Source organism: Antechinus flavipes, chromosome 3 (assembly GCF_016432865.1).
Source record: "Antechinus flavipes isolate AdamAnt ecotype Samford, QLD, Australia chromosome 3, AdamAnt_v2, whole genome shotgun sequence".
Classification (NCBI taxonomy): domain Eukaryota; kingdom Metazoa; phylum Chordata; class Mammalia; order Dasyuromorphia; family Dasyuridae; genus Antechinus; species Antechinus flavipes.
The window spans coordinates 368,195,459-368,221,625 of record NC_067400.1 but is presented as its reverse complement, the minus strand read 5'-3'; the positions used below and the strand labels follow the sequence as shown (position 1 = coordinate 368,221,625).

The 26,167-nt window shown below is 31.9% G+C and overlaps 1 protein-coding gene across 1 annotated transcript in view; it reads left to right on the top strand.

Annotated features, from left to right (window-relative positions):
• Positions 1-26,167, top strand: part of LRP1B (LDL receptor related protein 1B) — a 2,056,943-nt gene that overhangs the window by 787,807 nt on the left and 1,242,969 nt on the right. Inside the window, exon 6 of the mRNA XM_051990638.1 lies at positions 5,255-5,512. Within this exon, the coding sequence (XP_051846598.1) occupies positions 5,255-5,512 (258 nt within the window). The remainder of the gene's footprint in view (positions 1-5,254; positions 5,513-26,167) is intronic.

Genomic DNA, 26,167 nt, shown 5'->3' with positions numbered 1-26,167 from the left:
TATAGTACATCTCTCATAATATTATCTTTCTCTTTTATGCCTATGCCATTTCCTCTTTTTGGCAGGGATACCACCATTCTCTCGGTTACCCATGTATTAGACTTCGGTGTAATTTTAACTCATCACTCTACACATCCACACAATTAACAAATCATGAAGTATCTATCTTTCTAGAATCTCTCATATTCTTTCTCACTTCTCCAATTATAGGGTTTCCATTTTCTTTAAATTCTTAACTTCTTGCCTGAACTATTGCCCATGACATCTTAATGGGTCTCTGAGCTTGAAGGCTCAACATTCTAATATAACTTCCACACACCTGCCAAAATTATTTTTATAAAACAAAGTTATGATTATGTTATACCTACTCCATAAATCCCAGTGCTTCCTTCCTGAATATAGTATCAAATAATACCTTATTTTTACATTGAAGCCCTTTACAACCAGATCCCAGGCAACTTCTTTAGGCTTATTGTATAGTATTATTATTTATGAACTCTAACATCTAGTCAAAATCTTTTTCTATTATTCCTCCTATTCATTCAAAAACCTAATTAAAGTATGGAAATATGAATAGTAATTTAAAGTGCATTACCACTGTGTATTATTTATCTTTTTCAGTAGAGCTATGAAAAGAAGAGGAAAGGATTTATAGTGAGAACTTTCTGCTGAGTGGAAATCAGAGACAATTAACTTTTGCTTGTTGTTTTTTACAGTGTGTTCAGGGAATATTTCTACACAGAGAAGCATGACTCCTGTTGGAAAAAAAAAAACTATTATATTTACTGATTATTATGACTTATCATTTCACTGTTTTATGATTTGCCTTTCATCACAAGGAAAAGAAATCACCTGCTTGACTAAATAGATTGATCAAATCAACTGAATTATTAATTACTAACAAAAAGAGTATTCTTTTGAAGCCCACCTTATCTCCTGGAACATACATACAGATTTTTAGACCATAAAAATATAATTATTAGTAACATTTCATCCATTAATAAGTAAATTACTTAAAATATTGTATTTTTTCATCTTTATCTCATTTTTTTTAGTTTCCATTTTTGTATATGTTTTGTAGGATACATAATATATTACATTGTGTAATATAGCTATATAATTTACAAATAAATATTGTACATGTATTAGGAATGCATACAGAAAAGGCTTTATTTATTGTAGTATCGGATTTTAAAAGGAAAGGCTGAAAAACCATTATTGTATAAAATGTGTATTATCAAGGAACATATTTTTACATGACTCTTTAAATGTCCTCTTCATGAGCATTTGGGGTTTTCTTGGCAAAGATACTTGGCAAAGAAATAGGGCCGGTAAGGGGTCTAAACAAAAGATGGTGTCAGGAAGTTCATAGTCAACATGGGGTAATGCAGAATTAATGAAAAGGAAGCTAAGCTAGATTGTTTAGTGGTCATTGCTGAGAGTCAGGAAAATTGACTGACTTCAAATTGGATCTCAGACAATTACTACCTGTGTGTCATTTATACACTTAATCTCAGTTTCTTCATCTATAAAATGATTTGGAGAAAATAATGGCAAATGACTCCAGTATTTTTGCCAAGAAAACCCCAAATGCTCACAAAGAATCAGACACAATCAAAACTACTAAACAAATATAGAAAGTGAGATTCAGGTAGCTCAGAGCTAGCCATAAGTCAGAATGATTAAGTAAGTTTCATTAAGGAGCAAAGAACCATTAAAATTTGAGGGTGACCTAACAAGAGCTTCCAGGCTTCTGAGACTGTTTATGCCCAGAAAGTTAGCTAAAGACTTGCTGTCAGCTACAATCCTATTTCAAAACAACTTTTTTTTAGATAGATTCATTTTTATTAGTCAATTTGCCTTTATTACTTAAATCTGAAGTAAAACCATTATATTCTGACTGGATTACATTGAACTTCTCAGAGTCCTGCATGAAATAGTGGGTATATCACTAGATTTGGGAATTAGGAAGTCTTGGTTTCAAAACCTGCTTTAGTTCTTTAATAGCTCTGTTTTCCAAGGAAGTCAATTAACTTCTGGCTTCACCTTCTTCATCTCTAAATGAACTTGATGATCTCATGTTTTTCTTCTAACTGAAAATCTTTAATTTTATAGTTCTATGATATTTTTTGTTCAGAGGTGGTTCTGGTGCTCCTTCTCATAAATCTTACTTACATTGACATGTCAGATCCATAATTGGTGACTCCTGCTTCCTTTACATTGCTAAGGATAATCTTGAATGGTTGAGATTTTTCTTTAGCACAATAATTCATGTGCATTTACTAGTATGCTCCCCTCACTGATTATCAATCAATATCAACTATCATATTAGATAATTAGCTTTGGGAAAAAAGTGTTTACTACAAAGTATATTCTCAACAATTCTCTCACAAGTACATACAGAGCTCAGGGGCAGTAGGTTTAAAGTTAGAGCACATGATATGAATGAGAAAGTTCACGAGTGATGATGTTCACATCACAGTCTATCTTTCAGCTGGGCTCCTTGTAAATCCTAAACTTGCCCTTTGTAAAGTACTAAAGTTTCCCTTTATTTAATGCATTACATTTGTCCTCAGCTTTTATTGAAGATACTGTCAATAGTTCTACAAACATTCCTAGGGCACCCATGGGTTGTTCAAAATCTTTCAAAGTTCACTCGGTCAACTTCTGACCAAAAATAAATGAACCAAAGGCTCTTTTCCCCTCAAACCTGAAGCTACCTTATCAGATGATTTCCTCTCAGGGGCTTATTTGGCATGTATTCTTCCTTTGGGCTAATCTGCTATGAGAATTCTGTTTCACATTGTTTATCATTTTATATGAGCCGCACAAGATATGACAATCTCCTCAAACAATACTAGCATCTTTCTATATAGTATTATTTAATTTTATCTAATGATTTTCACTCCTTCCAAAAAGTCTTTTGACTTTTTTTATACCTAGTTTGTTATCTACTGATTCATTGATTCAATAGAAGTATTTTAAACTAATAAAGTAATTACTTAAAGTGGGATGGATATGTTTGATTGATTTATTGGAGCCACATCCTTACAGTATGTGCTGCTTCCATAGAACTGTCTTTGCCATGTGTGATAGAGAGGGGAAATAAGAATATGAAGGCATCTTTTCAATTAGAATCTGAATTCTAATTCTAATTCAATAATCTGAATGAAACATTTTCCAAATCATTTTCTACAAAGAGACATTATATAGTAATGATATCAAAATGGATGCTTATTCAAGCCTTTTATCCACAAAAAAATCATTTGATACTTTTCTTCATTTATAATCTTCAATAGCATTACATAGTGAAATGAAAAATGTTGCTTCTGTATTACTATGCGAATCTCATCTTTTGCTGAATTTCTTACATATCAACTTTTCAAAAATAGAATCAAGTTCCTTGGACAAAGTGCCCCTGTGACAATCAAATTCTGATTTTATTCTTTCATTCTCAGCACTTTTACTACTTTTACTTGAGAAACTAAAGGAAAATATTGTATTGACCATTCAACAACCAGCCCAGAAACCATACTGACTTAAAATAATATACCTTAACTCTGAAATTGCCCAGCTCTAATTAAACATGTTTGTTTTTTTTTCTGGTCTCCTAAAAATTGTGACATGGAAAGGCAGTGTTCATCAAAAGCTCATTAATCCTAATGTCAGTTCTGATGCATGTCCAGAAATGTGATACTGAATAAGCTGCTTTAACCTCTGGTCTCTTGGCTTTCTTAATGTATAGTGGGAGGACCCTATTCAGAGGAGTATTGGGAGAAAGAGGTTAGAAATCAATATTTCTGCCTATAGCTTCTAAGGAAATGTATGGCTCAGCACTTCTATTGCACCATGGTGCACATAAGGCCAAGCTTACAGGTTTGCACTCTCTCTCTCTCTCTCTTACTCTCTCTCTTACTCTCTCTCTTACTCTCTTTCTCTCTCTTTCTCTCTTTCTCTGTTATTTAATTCTGTTCTGCTCTGTAGACTGTGCTTCTAACCCTATATACCCAATCTCAAAAAAATATATACAATTGTTCACTGGGGTCAGAGGGGTCTGGGCTATGTATTGTAAAAAGATTATCCATCAATATTAAATCCATCAACATTGAATCCATCAATATTAATAAAGATTGAAAACATTTGATTTACTGAAAATGGATTATATCATCATCTTCATATATAGAAAACACAATACTAAGGAAGCAAATGATATCAGTGTTTAGTATATTATTTTCTACAAAGAAGCAAACTGAAATAGAAAATAAGTGAGAAACAAATAAGTAGTCTAGATGTACTCAGTCTGTGTGAGTATTTACTTTAAAGGATGTAATTTCTAAAAACAAAGTGTTATTGTTGGTGGAATTGTGAACACATCCAGCCATTCTGGAGAGCAATTTGGAACTATGCTCAAAAAGTTATCAAACTGTGCATACCCTTTGATCCAGTAGTGTTTCTATTGGGTTTATACCCCAAAGAGATACTGAAGAACCTGTATGTGCCAAAATGTTTGTGTCAGCACTGTTTGTAGTGGCTAGAAGCTGGAAAATGAATGGATGCCCATCAACTGGAGAATGGTTGAGTAAATTGTGGTATATGAATGTTATGGAATATTATTGTTCTGTAAGGAATGACCAGCAGGATGAATACAGAGAGGACTGGCAAGACTTACATGAACTGAGGCTAAGTGAAATGAGCAGAACCAGGAGATCATTATATACCTCAACAACCATACTGTTTGAGGATGTATTCTGATGGAAGTGGATCTATTCGATAAAGAGAGCTAATTCAGTTTCAATTGATCAAGTATGGACAGAAGCAGCTACACCTAAAGAAAGAACACTGGAAAATGAATATAAACTGTTTGCATTTTTGTTTTTCTTCCCGGGTTATTTATACCTTCTGAATTCAATTCTCCCTGTGCAACAAGAAAACTGTTCGGTTCTGCACACATATATTGTATCTAGGATATACTGTAACCTATTCAACATGTAAAGGACTGCTTGCCATCTGGGGGAGGGGGTGAAGGGAGGGAGGGGAAAAATCGAAACAGAAGTGAATGCAAGGGATAATGTTGTAAAAAATTACCCTGGCATGGGTTCTATTAATAAAAAGTTATTTAAAAAAACAAAACAAAACAAAAAAACAACAACAACAACAACACAGTGTTAACTTTTAATGACTTATGCAAAGGAAAAGATAAATTGCTTCTCTCTTTTTCTTTAATAATCACTTTTCTTTCTCTCTTTTGTTTTAGAACCCAGTGATAGGCCTCCAGTTCTGCTGATCACAAATTATGAAACAATTGAAATATTGTATCTTAATGGAAGCAAAATGTCAGCCCTGAGTTCAAGGAAAGGAAATGAAATTCATACTTTGGATTTTATTTATAACGAAGATAGAATTTGTTGGATTGAGTCAAGAGAATCTTCAAATCAATTGAAATGTACCCAGATAACAAAAACTGGACAATTAGCAGATGAATGGATAATCAACATTTTTCAATCTCTACACAGTAAGTGTTTTAATTCATATTGTTTGTCATCCTTTATGGATTTTTTTTTTTTGCAGACCAAAATATTTCTAGATATCCTTACATAATTGAAAATTGTCAGAAATTTTATTTCTTCCAATGCTTTCTTCATCTTCAGTTTCTCCCCCTATGTAATTAAACTTTTTGTGGAGGTAGTTATTGAATTAATGATATTGATTCCTCTTTCAATGCACTGCACTCAATGCTGGCTGCATGGGTGTTTAGTTTCCATAGGCCACAAACATGGCATGTGTTAATCAGAATAGGAGAGAGAAAACAGGAAGTCAGCAAAGGACACAGACTTATAAATTATGTTCCATCCAGTATACTGTTTTATAAAACTCTTTGAAGACAATTAGATTTACACTGAGATAAATTTCAGTATGATAATTAAGAACATCTAAGATTGTTGCATCTTTCTGAGAGTAGAAGAGCTTTTTTTCTAAATCTCAGTTCCAACTGCATTGCAGAATTGCATCTCTTTCTCTTTTGGAATAGGTGAAACAGTACCCAACTTCACATTTTTATAATCTGCAGCTTTTATGGTTAACTACTTGTGGGTGTGGATGTGTCTATAGCTAAATGGAAAACATTAAGCTTGGTATACATTTTCCAACTCCATATATATAATTATATAGCATAGAAATATATTATTAATTCTTATGTTCAGCTCCATATTCTTCTCCTCTCATCCTATCTTCAACTAATTGGGAAAACAATAAACATGATCATCATTATGCATATGAATCATACCAAACATATCATATTCCATCATATGCATATATACATATACTTTTTACACATGTGCATACACACGCACACACACGCACACACACACACACACACACACACACACACACACACACACATATATATACCCACACACACTCCATTCATCCATACACATACAGAGAAATTCCTTGAAAAACTATACTTGAGAATTTTCATAGCAAGTCTTTGTTTTATAATTGACTACTAGGCATGATATTAGAAATTCAATGAATATAAAGGTCTGTAGAGTGATAAGAAAGGAAAAATTTCACAATTAATTGGAGGGAGAAAAAAAGACACTGTTATGATAATATTACATAAAGTATTCAAGAAGATTTTAGAATCGATTTATTTAGAATCAATAATTTTGTCTTGTTATGATTTTTGAGGTATGATCAATCTAAGGAGAGGATTAATGAAGTTAATGATTCCCATCAAATATAGAGAAATAAAATTATATAGTGTCCAGTGAGTAATTTAAGTGGATTAATAATATACTTGTGACATACATGAGAAAATAGAGGATTGATGGTCTTAAATATATTTGTAAATGAATAGAAAAGAAAGATTTCATCAAAATACAATCCAAAGCTTTGGAGATCCTCTTAACATAGCTCAAATAATTGACAAGTCTTTAAGTGTTACAAAGGGTCGTGAATTCCCTGGCTCCTTAACTATGTTTGCTATTTCGAAAAGGCTATAGAAAAAATGTCATAGAAAACTATAAACAATAGCAGGAGTAGAGAATGCAACTGGAGGGTTCCTTGATTATATGACTGTCATAGCCATTATCCCCAGGTAGATGTTGGAGTCCTAGAGCTGATAACATTATCAATTAATTATTCAACACTAACTCAGTCCCATTCATACAAGGTAATTCTTTAGCCAATACCATTGCAGTTGACCCAGTCTTATTCAATGCAAGACAGATGGGTGGCTATTACAGTCAAAAATACTTCCAGAAAAAAGCATTTCACATATGTAAATAAACTATCCCCATGTTAATATGCCTCATGGCAGAAAAAAACCCTTTCGAAATACATATTCTACTCATGAGCAAAATAAATTCCTTCTAAAATGAGTTATACAGCAAATATATATCATATAGCAAATATATTGTCAAATTTTATCAGTGAAAGTATAACTTAGATTTATATTTCATTTATACAAAAGTTATTTGTAAGATTTTTTTTAAAGGAAACTTTTTGACTAAAGAGTTTGTAAAACTGAAGTTAATTTTACCTGAAAAATAATGTAATGGGTATATTTTTAATTAGAATATTTTTTTTTTACCAAATTAGCTTTAATTGTGCAATTTTCTTGGTCACTTTGGATAAAAAGTGATTACATATGTGGAAATAATTTAATGAAGGCATTGGATATATATGAGGTGGGCTCAATCCCCTGTCATTTCTCATAAAACAAGTATTTTATTGAGTCACAGAAAGAGCTGTATTTTTATATTATGGCATATACATTCACTATAACAATTTTGAATAGATGATACAATTTAAATATTTCTTGTATCCATGATGACTTAAAATCTCAGTCACACTGCATAAGCAAAAATAATGAGCCAACTGAAGTCTGCTTGAATAATTTTCATTTTATTGTGTTTCAGAGATTATTTCTTAGGCTTTTTTTCCCCTTCTATTTTAAATCACAAAGAGTTCATTCTTTTTTTTTTTTAAAGCAATACATTTGCCAGATATAGTGGAATTGTTGTATATTACTACTATTTGGGGAGAAGTAAAGGAGACTGGGGATGGTAGATCTTTAAAGGTTGGAAATCCTGAACTACAATGGGCCAAGTCCATTGGAATTCTATAGTTAAATCCTTCAACAAAGTCCATTTGCCTAAAAGAATATTTTCTGGAAAGAAAACTTACATAGGGCAGGCCTTCACATGATTGTTAAATGAAGTGATGCAAATCTACTCTCAAGGTCTCTTTGAAGAATTTTAGTATCAATTTTGATACATGGGAGACAAGGATATAGTATCAGGCCTGCCTGCTTTAAACAAAGCAATGTGCTGTATGAACAAAGCAGAATTATGTATCAAAGTAAAAGCATAAATTTAGAGACATCTCTTTCCTAAATGGTCACATATACTATTGGTATTCAATCTACAGTAGAGCCTTCCAAGTTCATATTGATATGATCAGTCACATGTTAATTATACCTAGACATATTACATGTACACTTTTCTTAACATCATGATGTCATTTTGATCCTCTTAAGAGAACAAAGGACAAACAACAACTTCCATGAAAGAGAGGAGAGCCATTGGGTTACCAGGGGGAAAAGAAATATCCTAAGTTCTTGACATGTGTAGTCAGATATCCAATGGCAATGACTAGTAGGATTAGATCATGAGTAATTACTGCACTTCTAGAGTAGGAGAGATAGAAAAATGGAAAGTACAAGAGAAAAGAAGAGAAGAGAGAAGATAGGAGGACAGGAGAGAAATGGAAAGGAAAGGAGAGAAGGAAGGAGAAAATTAAAGTTCTATTTTATTAAAAATTGATCATTAAATTATTAAAATTTAAAATGTCAGCATATTATATACCATGGATCTTATAGATAGAAAATTATATGTAAATGTGCTACTTGTATGGGTAGAAGCAAGCAGAATACATTTTAAAGGACCTATATATCTAGTGTTTTAAGAGTATGATGCAGGGTGAGACTTTTTTCTCAGAATAACATCTTTGAAAAAGACAAGACCTTCTTTGTAACGAGATAATAGCAAGTTTATGTGTGCAATTCCTGGATTTCATTTTCTATTTTGAAGTTGACTAAAATTTTACCCTACCATTTGTCTACTAGGTGACTAAAAATAGACAAAAATTCTTTTAAACACATATTTTGATGAAAAGCAACCTTGGTAGAGTCAGATTTCAGTTAAGAAATTAGAGTCACACTTATTTTTAAAAATTAATTCTTTATGGAAATATTTCTTGGCTAGAGCATGTGCTCAGATATTATCTGCAAATTAAGAAAAAAAAAATTTCATTACATATTGCTTGTCAACTTCCCTTTCTCTCACCATCACCCCAACAAAGGTCAGGTAAAAGAAAAGTACTTACTGAAGTAACTAGAAGTCCAGTAGATTCTTTGACTAGATGACAAAAGTTTATACTCAATACCCTCCCTAAGCCAAGTGGTATCAAGGTTATTCACTTTGTCATATAAAGATAGGTATAACCTATCCTTATAGAATTTCTTCACATTATTATCATATGCATTCTCTAGGGAAAGAAAACAGATCCAAGAGTACAAAGACAGAAAATGGAGTGTTGCATGCAAGAAAAACAAATACATCAGTGTAGCTGGATCATAGATTACAAAAAAGTATAGAACTAAAGTGTAAAAAGAATGAAAAGTTAGAAAGAGATTGATCATATTATGAAAAGTTTTAAATACTAAATGGCAAACTTTATATTTGACCCATAAAGTAATAGTCATTGGATTTTATTAAATATAGAGGTGCCATAGTCAGATATAATGGAGAATAAATGATATAATTCTAAAAGTTTATTATCTCAAAATGAAACAAAATAAAACTTTTGACAACAAATTTTATTATGCAGAATGATGACAATGAAATAATGTACCAAAACTTATAAAAATCAGTCTTTGCAGGAAAACTCAACACTATACATTTTCATCTACAAAAAAAAAAGAGAGAGAGAGAGAAATAAATAAGCAAAAAATAATTCTTTAAAAAACTCCAAGAAATAAAAAAAAGCAATACACATACACATACACACACAAACCCCTACACACAAATAAATGTAAATCCTGAAAATTAAAGAAGAAATTGAGTGGAAAATAAAAACATACAACTTTTGATTTAACAGATTATTAAGGAGTTTTTTTTTTCTTAGAGAAGTCTAATAAAACAGAAAATCATTAACTACTGTAAATTTAGAAAAGAGAAGAAAGAGGAATCAGCAAAAATAAAAATTAAAAATGTTAATCCAAATTTGTTGACTAAATAAAATAAATTATTAAATATAATTGTGCCTAATTATATAACTACAAAATTAAAAATATAAATTTATGAATATTCCAAAATAAAAAGCTTGCTCTTTGTTTTAAAAAAAAATCTAATGTAAAAATTGAATAGATTATGAAATAAAATAATCTAAGCCTACTGGGAATTCAATCAAAATTTAAGTAAAAATTTTTACTTTAAAAATCAGTGAATGATTGCCTAAGAATTTTCTGCATATTTTGACATAAATATGATTTTATTGTTATGTTCCTTTATGTTTATAGTTTATAGATGTTGAGCTATCCTTGTATTCTTGACACAGACAGCACCTATTATGTATCAGGCATTCTGCTAAGGACTGGGAATAAATGAAGAATATTATTACATTCTTTAATATATTGGTATAACATTTCCTATTTTGTTTAATGTTTTATATTAATCTTAATTTTATGGTAGTATATAATAATTTTATTTTTTGGCCTTATTTCTTTTTAGGAGATTGATAAGGTGTCTTTCATTTTTATTGTTGTGAAAAATTATATAATAGAATAGTTATTATTTTTAATTGTTATTGATATATATATTTTTATATTGCCTAAATTTCCCCTGGATCTTTCTCCTTCCCCACTCACAAAGTTATTCTATATAACAACAATATCAGGGATTCTATTTTTTTTTCCTTTTATTTATTTATTTTTTTTGAGGCTGGTTCTCCCTACCTTACTATACCAACAAAAAGTCCAACCTCAACACCTGATAGTCAGTGAAACTTTGACCTTAACTATAACTGATCAAGGATAGTTCACATTTCTTTAAGCAGCCTAGTGGATTCTCTAGTGGATTTTGCAAAACTGAATTCTGTCATCTTCACTCCACTTTACCCTCTGGAAAGTAAGCAACTATCTCTAAAATGATCTAGACTGATGGGCTTTTTTCAATGTTCTTCCTTCTTATTCTCTCTGCAACCATTTATAATTGACTATTCCCTTCTCCTAGATACTTTCTTCTCTGACTCCTTGAGTTTTTACAATACAATAAAATTTATATAACACAACACAATAAAAATACAACAAAAATGCAATATATGTACATATATATGTTTGTATATATGTATATATAGACACAGAAAGACATTCATATGTATATTTAAATTTATTATCCCATTGATGGTTATTCTTGTATTAATAGGAGCTAGGTGAAGAAAGGCTGCATTATTTTACCATTCTACTCTAGTTAGTTTCTTGAATATATCAGATGTTTTTGTTTTCTCCTTCTCTCCCTTCCTCCTTCTCTTTCTCCTTCTCTTTTTCCTCCTCCTTTTTCTTCTCTCTCTTACTTCCTCTGTCTGTCTGTTTGTCTCTGTCTTTCTTTCTGTCTCTCTCTTTCTCTTTCTGCCCTTAACCTTTTTCAGTAAACTGAAAAATCAATCATCTTATCAATCTTATCAATGACTGAAAAGTCAATCATCTTATTAATATAAAAGGACTCTTTGATGAAGCTTCTATAATTCCAGTCCATTTGCTTCCATTAGGATTGAGAGTTGATTTCAATATGGTTCCAACTGTATTGCCTATATGGTTTTAATCATGCTAAATTTAAGGTGCTGATAAAACATTTCCTACAATTTAAAAAAAAAAGAATTTAACAAAAAGAGAAAAGAAAAACAATCAAATAATACAAAAGAATGGAAGTCAAGGAAAGATTTTTTGAGGGCAAATGTTTAATTTAGGTGAGAAGCAAAGTGCATATGTAGTTTGAGTACAAAGAGTAAGAGAGAATTGATGGAACTATGTAGTAAAGGATATAGGGGAATCGAGAGCATAAGTGACAGAATTATCTTAATAAAAAGAAGAAAAATTTGTATTTTGAATCAGGGGATGGAGATGAGATTTGGTGAAATTTGCCAAAAAAAAAAAAAAAAAGCCACCACCACCACCAACAACAAAATCCATAGAGAAATTGGGAGTAGAGTTTGAGATTTTCAATAAAATAATAAATTGAGCTCAGAGGTGCCATATTAAAAGGCAATCTGTCCAAAATATATTATACACTTCTCTTATTTCCAGTCTTCTTACATATTACTACTCTTTCTGAAGTCTATAGTTAAGCAAACTAATTTCTAATTATTCCTTAGGCAAGCTACTCTAATTCTATGCCCTTCACTGGCTGCTTCCTATATGTATTCTTTCTTTACTTCTTTGTGTTAAATCCCTGTTTTTCTACAAGACTTAAGTAAAACAACACTTTCTACATGAAGCTTTTCTTGATCACTAGAGTTCTCTTTTTAAACTACCCTGGAGTTATATTTTAAATATATTCTGGATATTATTGTTTATGGGTTGTGATCTGCATCATAAGAAGGAATGCCCACCTTGATAAGATTACAGATTCATTTGAATATATAACTTTAGGGGTTATTGCTATACAAGGTAGCATTGACTCGAAAGGAATAGATCTAAACCTTTCCTTATTCTCATTTACTTCATAGTGGATACTTTTAGGTGTTTCAGATTAAGTCACTACTATAACCTCTCTCTCTCTCTCTCTCTCTCTCTCTCTCTCTCTCTCTCTCTCTCTCTCTCTCTTCCCCCCTCTCTCTCTTCCCCTCTCTCTTTCTCTCTTTTACCCTTTCTAGCCTGCTCACCTCCTTTCTTTTTTCTCTTCCTCCTTTCCTTTCACTTTCCCTTCTTCTCCCCCAACTTCCCCTACCTTTCTTTCTCTGTCTCTCCTCAGTCTCCTTTTTCTCTCCCCTTCTCTTTCTCTGTTCCTCTTTTTTTGTCCCCCTACTTCACTCTTCTCCTTCCTCCCACCTTTTCCTCCTCCCTACTGTTCTATTCCCTACTGTTCTGTTCTCTCAATTTTTCAACCTCATCTTATTAGTATGATTAACTACTTTTAGTCAAGAGAAAAGACCCTGAGGTCATTTTCTTTTTACTATTTTATGGATTTTATTTGAAATTGAAATTATTAATACCAACATAATGCCTCAGAACCCCCAGGTAGGAAAATTCCTAACATTTACAAAAAAGGTTTGACTCTTTATCCTAATTTAAATTGGTGCATTTCTATACAATTCTTGCCTTCTTTCATTCCTCCATTGCCATGCCTACTCAGCTTAAACAGTCTGTGAGCTTTCCTTTCACCCTATTTCCATTTAGACTATTAATTTCCAAAAAAAAAAAAAAAAAAAAAAAAACCCCTTATGTGACTAGCCTGCTTTCTAGCTTAACAATTATAATAGTATGAATTACTCGAAAGCTAAGAGAAAAGACTTGTCTCTCTCAATTCGTTCTTAAATTTCAAACCATTCTTGAATTCTTATTATAGATATATTGGAATATGCTTCTTTATGTATGGGTTGCTCTTCTAATATGATACACATGTGTATTCTTTTAGGACAAATCCCACTTCATTTTAAACTCTTAATCCCAGAATCTAATTTTTAAAAATCAAGGTAGTAAATATTGTTGGTTAATGCATAAGTCATGTGGGTCTTCCATAATTTAACTTTTCTTCAGTAACTAATTCAGTATCATCCATGTAACACACTATATGACATCATATACTACTAAGGTATACAGGGAATTATTCAACCATTTAAGTGAATCCCTACTATTAATTTTTTAAAAGCTCATTTGTTTATAGGTGTTAAGTAGATGACTCCTGGGTAAATCAGCTGTTAAAGTAACAAATAATAAGGCAAAGTACTTACTGTGGAGCAGGGGTCAAAAACATATGTAGTCAGCTCTTGATTATCCTCTGTGGCATGTGTATTACAATGAAATGTATTTATCCCTTGATAGTTGATTGGTAAATTTAAGAGTTGTTGATCCATCTTATTTTATAGCCGTCAAGAATAATACATGTGCATGCATGTATGTGTCTCTTCTTTTGCTTATCCTTGATTCTCTTCTTTCTCTTTCTCCTTTCAAATATGTATGTGAAGGAAAATATCCTGATTCCAATACTTTCTGCCTATTTATGATGTCCATATATATATATACATACATATATATATATATATATATTCTGTGTGATATACATTATATATACATAAGTATATATTCATAATCATTTTTAGAATCAAGGTATTTTCTTCAAAGTCCTTTGTCGTGGTGTGAATTTAGAAGTGTGTATACAAGGTACAAAATGTTCTCTATGAGAACATTGTAACACATTTTTGCTGTTTTATTAACTTGTTTATAAGTAAATTCTTATTTTATTAAACTCTTTACACAGCTTTACAATGTTATTATCTGCTATTTAACATATTTATGTGAAAACATAACAGTGACAGCAGTATTTCTGAGAAAAAGCTATTTTTTATGAAGCTTGAGAGTACAATACATTTCTGCTGGAACCTAAGGTCTTAATGAGGAAATGAAACTATCCTATGAGGACTTTTGAGAAAGGACAATTGGATTTAGTAAAGGTTCTGAACATTATCTACTTGTGTTCCTTTGGAATTCCCTTTTCTTGACCTCACAAGCTTACCACTATAAACAGAGGTGTTGAATTGTTCTTTAAATTTTAAAAGATGAATTTATAATTTTGAATTAAATACCCAGTTATGATTTACTGTCAAAAACAGATTGATAAGGAGCTTTTTAAAACATGTAGTTAAAAAAAAGACTGTTATGACTATGTATCTCTATAAATTTCCCTTTGTTGTTTAGTTTGGATGCCAGGTTACAAGGGACCCAATTATAATTTTACTATCATTTGGCAATGAGATTGCCACTCACTAAAAAAGAAATCATATCTATGCTGCCTTCAGTTATTTGACTGGCAATTGGCAACATAAACTTTGGGATATTTTTACCCTTTTTAATTCTTCCTCTTCCCCCTTTGCAAACCAAATATTGTAATTTTAACTATTATCCCCTTCTTCCACTCATGGAGTCCCTTCCCCCAATTTCCTGTCTATTCATTTTATTAATGGCCATTATGAAATCTGGTGTCAAACTACTAATGGTTAGTTGTGTTATATCATGCAAGGGAAGCCATGCATTTCTTCCTAATGTGGCAAATTATGAATTATATTTTAACAGAAAATTGAATTTCTATTTTCCAATAATCTGAGCATCCAAACAATTAGAAGTTCTCCTTTCCATGAATAAATGATTAAATGCATTTGAAAATCAATGTTTTAAAATTATAACTGTTTTCCCTAAACTAATAGAATTCATTTTGCAAGAAAAAAGGAGAATGGTGATAGCATTCATGACTAATAAATCCTATGAAGTTCAATTTTTCTAAAATATGTGTCCAATGAATAATTACTTTGTTTTCAAATTCATTTATTTGTATTTGTTTCTTATATTTCTTTTTCTTTATTTATTTTAGAATTATAGTATCTTAGTTTTTACTTTGGAAGGGATGAGACAAATTGCCCTAATGCCTCTCAAATTTTGCTGTAACAGTTCATTATTTGTTAAGTTAAAAAGAAATGCTTATCTTCACTTCATATATGGTTCCTTCAGTATCACTGACAAAAGAGTGACTTTTTTTTGGGGGGGGGTGGTGGCAAGTTTCATAACATCATAAATGAGGACACTAAGGCTCAAGAGGACTCTGTGATTTGACCAAAGTCACACAGGTATTAACTAAAAAATGTAGGATTTGAATCTGAGTTTTTGTCTCCAGAGTCAGGTTTCTTTCCACTACACCAAAGTTCCCTTCCTAGAGAATGAGCTTAATCCCTCAGTGTCTCAGTTTTCTCATTTGTAAGTTGAGGTGTTTCACCCCCCAAAATCTCTAGGATCATGTCACCCCCTGGATCCTATTCTATTTTTTTCTGTTTGTGTAATATGTAATTTATTACTTTATTACATTGAGACTTAGGGGAGAGTGTATCCTATACTATGATTATTTTGTAGTTTAAAAAAAAACAATAAATTGGAGGGTGTGCATATTCTTCTATCAAAGGGAATAGCTGTCACTTGACATCTTCTTAACTTATATGTTCCACTCATGTGTTTCCATTAAAAAATCTATTATTGCACTGGTTAGGCTTGAAGACTTCTTTTCATTATTTTAGTATCTTGGTGGTTCTAATTCCCTTTCTCTCTCTCTTATTTCTCCCTTTCATTTTCATGGAGTTCAATACACATCTTCTATTTGGCACCCACCGTGAGCAAAAAGTTTTTTCTAAGCACTGGGGAAACAAAAATGAAGAACAAATAGTCCCTGCACTAGAGGAGCTTATAAGTCTAGAGGAATTATCCAAATAAATATAAGACAAGATAGGCTATGCTAAGAATAAAAGAGAGATGCAGACAACTAACAGATTCAGTGCTATAAGAAAATATAAATGGAGAGAATTAGTTTCCCTAAACTCTTCTCTAGATATAATAAGAAATTAAGTGATTGCCCTCAATATTTTTATGTTCCTTTTTTTGTATAATCATTGGCAACTAACTGGAACCCACTAATGCCTATCCTGTATTTTTCTCTTATTTTTAGCGTGATTTGTCATTTAATTCCTTTGAGACCAAAATAATAAATAATTTACAGTCATATAACATGAACAGAATCTATACATGCCAACATATCCTGTGAAACTCTTGTTCAATTCTCTCTAAAAATTCTTCTCAAGAGGATTGCATAGTGTTTTGGGTCAGCCCCTCTGAGGAAAAACTCAGATTTTCCAACTATTACTTAAGCCCTCTTGTTATAAGATTGGCACTCTCTTTTTGGGCATAAAACTTTTATAATGATATATTTTTGGTCCATTTTTATATGTATGCATAATTCTTATTCTAAGATGGTTTCTACACCAATGAAATTATAGTTCATATTTCTCATAGTATATTAGATTTATAATCTTTTGCTATAAATTAATATATTGCTCTTTTGGGTTTTCTATCAATCTTGAGATGAGTTTGATTTTCATGATCCAAATACCTCAGAAACTGATCACCCTAGATTGAACTGACAAAATATAAAAGCTGAATATTCAAAGCTGAAGAACCAACCCAGGACCCATAGTAGATTGCACTGTTTGACATCTGTCAATCAAACTGATGTAATCTGAACAAAGTTAGAGATAGGAGAGTCAGGAAACAAAAAGCAGTTTAATTTCAAATTGAGGAAAACTTGAAAGTGGAAGTTCTCCTAAGGAGGTCTTATGACTTATGGCAGAAATTAGGTTTTTAACTATGAAAACCACAAAAATGTTGGACCTATCAGTCATTTTTAGGTCTTGAGTAAAGAGTTCCCATGGCAAGTCCATATGTGCTGCCATTTTAGGGACAACAAGACCTTATTGGGTCTTGTGGGAATAGTCCTTATGTTATTAGAATAATTTAACCTTGTGATAATCTGTCTTTAGGATCATCAAGCCTTGCCATCACGCAGAGGGATACAGAGCCAGAGTTAGCATAGTGGGAACAGGAGTGCAACACCTGGTTTAGTTTACTCAGAGACTACAAGCAGAGTGTCAAAAGATGTAACTGATCATTTTCTGCTTTAATATTTCTGCTATAGTTCCAGCTGTCAGGTCACAGATCCTTGGGAAATAAACCTAAATAAACTGGGGTTTTGCTGTGAGTGAGATCATCCAGAGAGTGAGCACAAAGGATTGTTATGCTAAGCTCAAGGCCCAGGCTGCTTTCTATGACTTAGCTCTAGAAAACAGTTTCCTAATATTTTGATACATCAAATGAATGAGATTTGGAACTAAATTCTTCCATTTATTGCCTTTGTGACTGGGGATATTACGTATAGGAACATACATTTAAAGCCATGACCTTAGAAGTCATTTAGTCCATTTTACACATTTTACAGACTGAGACCTAGGAAAGTTGACAAATGTCACACAGCTAGTTAGTGGATCAAGTAACATTTAACCAAAGTATTCCTGAACCTATGTCCTATGATATATCTGCTCTACCATGCTGACTACATGATGTCTGTCTACTTAATCCCTCTGAGCCTCTGTTTCTTCATTTATAAAATGGTTTAATCTGTCTCTAAGGCACTGTCTAGCTTTCAGTCCTAAGAGCCATAAGGTCCTACTTGAAGCTGCCTGACATTTTTTTCCCTTCATTTCAGAATATCTCACCTGTATGGGGAATTTGGTCCTTTTAGGTTCAGGATCACTATTTCTCTAATTCTAGCACTTATTCTTTTTTATTAGAAAATCCAATCATCTAATTCTGCTGCTTGGGATGGAATAAAACAGAGTAAAGTAATAAAACAAATAATAACCAACCAGAGATTAAGATTGTACTTTTAAAATTTGAATAAAGATTTTTAAAAAAATTACATCTACCTCTCACTTAGTGGTTACCTTACTTAGTGTTTTACTAATACGGGAATCACAGAAATATATTATAAAGTGTAGTAGCTGTGGAAGCCCGAAAATCTGAATTCAAATCTTGGTTCTTCTATTTACCACCCATCTGACCTTGAACAAATTATCAGTTTTTTCTGAGTCTGTTTCCCATCCCACCCCCAAACACATACACCATAGCACAATATTTCAGAGAAGCTATGGCTTCCACTGACACCTAGCATCCAGGCAGTAAATTGCTTAGGCACTGTGCCAATCTAGATTGACAGGCATAATTAATTGAGCAAGTAAAATGTCCTACTTGATTTTAAGAGCTAGTTTATGCTGTTCAGTTTCATTTGAATGTTTAAAATGATAACAATTATATGAAAGGATTGGTTCTAGGAAAAAAATATAAAGATGTAATTATATGAAGTGTTTTCTAATTTTTGCCTTCACAGAAGGCCTATTGATTCCAAAGAGATATTTTTCTATAGTATTATAAATCTATACTGTAAAAAGATTGATCTAGCTTCTTTCAAAACAAGCTTTCTCCTAATTCTATCCCTTCCCTTAATTTTTTTCTATAGTCATTTATGAGTATCATCAAATATTCCCAGTAACTATAAAAGTCTCACTAGTGTTATATATTTTCTTTTTCCTTTGGGAATGTCTTTAATCCTTTAATCCATTTTGGCTAATGTGGTACATTTCACTGTCCTGTTTGTGATAATAAAGTTCAATTTCTCACGTTAGTGATCGTAAGGTGATTTCTATTACTTCAATCTTTTCTTGGCATTATTCATTCATTTAAGAAACCAACTCAAATCTTTTCTCCAAGGAGCATCATTATGCCCAGTCTATTGTTTGTCTCCTCTCAAGTGATTTCAGGGACTGTTGAAATAATTCATCTTTCTTCAAAGAAGGGGTCATCTCTTGGCTAAAAGAAAGGTGGCATCTTTGATTTCAAGTAGCAGACTCATGCAGGTTTTGAAAATAAATCATCTTTTAAAAATTATTTTTCCTTTTCTTATCTAAAGAGAGAAATACAAGTACTCTGAAGTACCAAACAGAACTACCTTCTGACATTTTGTTTTTTAATTGACATTTTTTTAAAAGTACAGTAAAATGGGTGTGAAGTAAATCCTACTTCAGCCCTCTCTTTGTACCAACTCTTAGTTTCACTATCTGGGAACTTTGAAGAGTTGAGTCATGGGTTGAACTAACTTGGGGAAATAGTCCTGAAATGTAAAATTTGACAGAAGTAATATATTTTTTATTGTCTATACTTGAAAAAGCCTTGAAATATTGAGTCATTTATTTTAGATCAGTTAAGAAAAATAGAGAAAATATACTTATAGTAGATAGGCCTTTGGGCTTACAATCAAGATCCTGCTTGTGACTTACAATTTGGGTGATGGTGGACAAGTTATTTCTATGACTCAGACAACTTCCAGGGATTTTATCTATTAAATTTAATTTGGTAGATAATTAATATAGTTTCCATCACTTGGGATCCTTCACATTTTCTGGTAATCCGACTTTACAGAAAACAACAATATTACACTTTTACCTAAAATATGCAATTAAAAATTGTTCTTTAAGATTTAATTAGTTGGAGACAGCTAGATAGTGCAATAGATAGAGCACCAGCCCTAGTCAAGAGAACCTGAGTTCAAATCTGGCCTCAGACACTTAACACGTCCTAGTTGTGTGACCCTGGACAAATCACTTACCCCAACTGACTCAGAAATAAATAAATAAATAAATAATAAGAAGAAATTTTAATTAGTCAAATAATCATCTTAATTTTCTAACCCATTTCTAACCCAATGTATTTTTAGAACATTTAAATGATTTGCAATGCTAAATGGATATTTTTAATTTATGCATAGGTAACTTATATATGTTTGAAGTGAAGTGGAGAAATTAGATAATTATTTAGATATTTCCAGTCTAAAAAACAACTTATATCCATATAATTAACTCCACATTTCACATTGTATATAGCAGGTTACTTATCCCTAAGTGATCATTTTTTTTTTCAATCTTACTCTATAAAATGAAATACTATTGGGAAATTCTTTTCATGTATAAGAAAATAATCGTTTCTTTCTCTGATCATACTTTTTGAACTTTAATAGGAAATATTACTAAAAGATTAATAATATTGATATCTTGGCTCAAGTAAGATAATAAGTAATGTTAGCATATGAAAATTGAAACTTTTAGAAAATATATTTTTAAATTAATATTGTGCTGAAGAATAGCCTGAAGCTAACTCACACACTTTATATTTATTTCATAAATATATAAAAATGAAGATAGTAGAATTTGTTTTTAAGGATCTGTCATTTCATCATAGAAATGACTTGAATTTTTTTTCTCTTAATTTCTTCATATCACAATAAGATGAATTTGTACTGGTATATTCATACCTTGTCCACATACATACAACATATAGATATACAGCCTACTTATGTATCCATATATGCAAAATGACTAAGAAAATAAAGAGATCCTCAGGACTATGTCTTATTCTACCTTACTTAAGTTTAAAGTTGCTTCTTCTTTCTCCTTCCAGGCTGCCCTTGATGCTCATTTCAATCTTATTTTATTTCTTTAAATACATTTAGGCACTTTACACACACAACACACACACACACACACACACACACAAACACACACACACACTCTCTCTCTTCTATATTTTTCACCCCAGTCATGTACTCCTTTAAGGACAGTCCTAAATGATATAGTGTTTGAAAGTTTGATAGTATATTTGAAAGCAGATAGTAAGTTTTTTCTAACTCCTTTTGTTTAGTATAAAATAGGAATGCTGTTAATACAGGATTTTATGAAGATGTTAAAATAAAAGCAAATTTAACTGCACCAATTTCCAGATTATTGGCTTTTTATAAGACATTCAGCAGCATTCTTAAATGACATTTTCCCACCTCAGAGCAACTCAGAGCTCTAAAAAACAAGGAGTTTTCTTCACATGTTTTTCTTGTTTTTATTTTGTTTGTCTATTCTTTGCTTGTACTTCTTCTATAACAAATCTAAGTCACTTCAATAAAAGCAACTTCACAGCTGGAGGGAAGATATTTGAGAGGAAATAAAAATGTTAAGTTAAAATATTCATAATGTACAAGAACAGAAATATAGGTAGAACAAGCTACAGTTTTGAACTTTTTTGACTTTCTCTACTATCATCAGAGATACTGCCATCATTCTTAGCTCCTTCACCAAAGTCAGAGTGAAAATAGAATGTGTTACATTTCAGCTTCAATAATTTAACACTGCAATATGTTTTAATTGTTTAATGTTAGATTAATCAACATTTGGGCAGATGGAACCAAAATCTTGTGGGTAACACATACCAAAAAAGGGTATTTGGGGCGCTCTCTTGGAGGTTACATTCTTTTTTAAAATTATTTTTTAAAAAAATTAAATATAATAATAGGTTTTTATTTTTCAAAATATATGTAAAAATAGTTTTCAACATTCATCCTTGCAAAAACTTGTATTCCAAATTTTCCTCCTTCCTTTCTTATCTCCACCTTCCCCTGGATAACAAATAATCCAATATAGATTAAACATGTACAATGCTTCTAAACTTATTTCTACATTTTTCATGTTGTATAAGAAAAATCAGATCAAAAGAGGAAAAAGGAGAAAGAAAAACCAAGCAAACAAACAACAAAAAGATGAAAATACTATGCTTTGATATATATTGAGTCTCCATAGTTTTTTCTCTGGATGTGGATGGCTCTTTCCATCACAATTGGAATTACCTTGAATCATCTCATTGTTGAAAAGATTCAAGTGCATTACAGTGGATCATCACATAATCTTGGCTGTTGCTATGTTCACTTGATTCTACTTACCTCCCCTGGCATTGATTCATGTAAGTCTTTCTAGGCTTTTCTAAAATCAACCTGTGGAAGTTAATATTCTTAAGAAAACCAAAACTAAAACCAAACACACACACACACACACACACACACACACACACACACATACACACACACAAAACACAAAAGCACTTGGTAGGGCTCATACGCTTGGAAATCTAAACTAGTCTGGGAATTATAGCCAAGGAGTTAAAATAAGAAAGTTTTTTTTAAATTCTTATTCCATAGGCTGGGAAGTGATCTTTAGTATGGGTCAGAAACTGAATAATTGAAAGCCCCAGCTCTCCAGCCAGGAGTTTGATTGCAATACAAGATGATCAGGGCTCCCTGCCACTTTCAAAAGAAAGTCTAACAGGGGTCCTCAAACTACAGCCTGCAGGCCAGATGCGGCAGCTGAGGATGATTATCCCCCTCACCCAGGGCTAAGAAGTTTCTTTATTTAAAGGCCCACAAAACAAAGTTTTTGTTTTTACTACAGTCCCCACCCTTCAACAGTCTGAGGGACAGTGAACTGGTCCCCTATTTTAAAAGTTTGAGGACCACTGCAAAACACATGGTAAGAAAGAAGCGTGAACAAGTCCAAAAGGAGCCAGAAATTCTTGGTAGAAAGTCTAAGGTCTAAGTGCCTGTCTAGTAAAAAGATAGATATCTGTTAAATGTTCCCTGAAAAGGCACTTGCCATGCTGATGGCCATCTATCCTAGGTGAGTAATCCACTTGGTAAAAGTGGATAATCATGTCATGTTCAACATGTATAGGACTGCTTGCCATCTGGGGGAGGGGGTAGAGGGAGGAAGGAGAAAAATCGGAACAGAAGTGAATGCAAGGGATAATGATGTAAAAAATTATCCTGGCATGGGTTCTGTCAATAAAAAGTTACTAAAAAAAAAACAACCATAACAAAGACAACAACAAATTTAAAACCCACTAGAATACAATTAGGGACCTTAGAAATAACTGATATGGAGATGGGAGTGAGAAGTCATCCGTTAAAGGATTTCTAATTGTGGAAAGTTTCCATGATGCAGTCTGGCAACTTATTTGTAATTTCTGTTGGAGAAGAGATTAGAAAGGAGAGTGGAATAAACTTTATAGAACTTCAAAAAAAAAAGATAATCATGTCATTACAGCTAATTAGGAAATATTTATGGTATTGGAAAAGTCATTGATAATATTGTGGAGTATTCCCGAGAAAGAAATTAAACATGAATGATCCAGCTTTCTTCTTAGCTCCTAAAAGTTAAGAGAAGGGACAAAAATGAAACATCAAATATGCGTCTTTCAGACCTTAAGTGAAACTATAAAGCAGAATCTTAATGACCTTCAGGAACAGAAGTTCTCCACTTTTTTGTGTATCTTATGGGCTCCTTTGGCAATCTGATAAAACTCTTCTCACAATATTTTACTTGCATAAAAGAAAATGCATAGTTTTACAAAGAAAACCAGAAATCTTGAAATAATGATGTTATTTTTCTATTCCAAGTTTATTGAGCCCCTTAAATCTGACTCTAGGGTAACAGCACCTGCCTAGAAACAATATTTCTGTAATACTATACTTCCAATCCAATTATTTATCAGTTACTAGCGTGTGTTACTGTAGAGTGCTTGGCTTTATAAATTTTTACATTGGAATTTGGTATGGAGTTTGTCTGATTCATCCATTTTTTTTTCAATTAGAAATACAGGTTTTAAATTTGAAGGGGACTTACAAATAATCTGGCTGACTTCATTTTGCAAGTGAGGAAAATTGGTACCCAGAAAAATCATGATTAGGAATTTTTACCAAGAGGACAGAATTAGTAGAAAATGAAAGAAGTTTTCAATAACCAACTTTAGATTTCATTTATAATAATGAAACTTTTTCTAAAATTAATCTAAAAGTTAAAAGAATTATATGAGATAGTCATCAATTATCTCTTATTGGACATATTCAGTAGGTAAAAGCTGATTGATCAGTTATTATGCTCATGTTGTAGAAATTTCTCAGCCTGGGTTCTATCAGAACTTAGGAAAGATTTCACCTAGAGTAAGATCTATAAAAGAGGGTCAAAAAATTGAAAAGAAAAGATTAATTACCATAATAAAAAAGATTGCTAAGGCTGGTAGAAGATTCAGCTTCTGAGGGTACAGATTGAATTTTTATAACTTTTTTTTAAACAATAGCTTTTTATTTTCAAAATATATGCAAAGATACTTTTCAACATTCATCCTTACAAAACTTTGTGTTCCAGATTTTTCACCGTCCCTTCCCTCTACTCTTTCCTAGACAGCAAGTAAAATAATATAGTTGAACATATACAATTTTATACATATTTCTACATTTATCATGCTGTCCAAAAGAAAAAAATGAAAAAAAAAAAAAAGCAAACAACAAAAAAGGTGAAAATCCTATGTTGTGATCCATATTCAGTCCCCACAGTCCTTTCTCTGGATGCAGATGGCTCTCTATATCACAAGCTTATTGCAATAGGCTCGAGTCCCTTATAAATTTGAGTCAATTCTCTATATATTTTAGAAATAAAGTTTTTATCATAACCCTTGGATATAAAAGTTTTTCCCCCAGTTTTCAGCTTTCCTCCTAATCTTATACACATTGGTTTTGTTTATACAAAACCTTTTAAATTTAATATAATCAAAATTATCCATTTTGTATTTTATAATGTACCATAGTTCTTCTTTAGCCATAAATTACTCTTCCTCCACAGATCTGAGAGGTAAACTATCTTTTGTTCATTTTTATAACTTTTTAAAGATTATTTAGACTCACAATCAATAAGTGGCCTTTCACAGAAGAAAGGGAGGAGTCTTGGATTCACAGAAGTAGCAAAGATCAGATCAGATCTTCCTATGAGAAAATTAATTTCTCTCTATTAGCAATATTTAAGATAATAGATAACCCCTTCAAGATAGAGTCAGTTTGATTCATCCTGGTGTTGCTAGTAAATAGAATAAAGCACAATCTGAAAGTCTCTTATTGACAGTATAGACAAAAAAATATTAAATGCCACCATATGCACAGACAATGTGCTAAGCTCTATGGATACAAAGAAGAAAAAGAGAGAAAGTTCTTCTCTTCAAAGATCTTACAATCTAATGAAAGCAGATAATATACAAAAGGGAACTGAAAGGTAGGAAGGGAGTGCCAAAGAGTAACTAGCTCTGGGGCATGATCAAGATGAAAGTGCATTTGAATTTAAAGCAAATTAAGATTTGCCTGGCATTTTGATCCTTCTGTATTAGGGTATGGGAAGTGTTTTTTTTTTTTTTTTTTTTTTTTTTTATCTCCCAACCCTTCTATCAGAAAAAACAGAAAGAACTGAAGATAATTATGAGATATCAATAGCAAAGCTGAAGTGATCTTGATAATGAGTTTATCAGTAGTAGAGTATGATGAAGACAATAATGGAATTAAAACTAAGGTGAGCAGCTGATCAAAAATGGAGATCTGACTGCATTTTGTGCCTCTTTGGATGGGAAATTGTGGGAGCACTTTTTTAGTTTGTTTTTCTGTCCTGCAATCAGAGAAGAGACTTAACAAGACATTCCATCATGTGTCTGTAATTAAAGAAATTCCTTTATCTGGAGAGATGTTTTCCTAAAAATCACAATAATTGTGTTTGTCCTCCTCCTTTACAATGTAAAATGGAATTTTGTTCAAGTGTGAATTAGACTCCA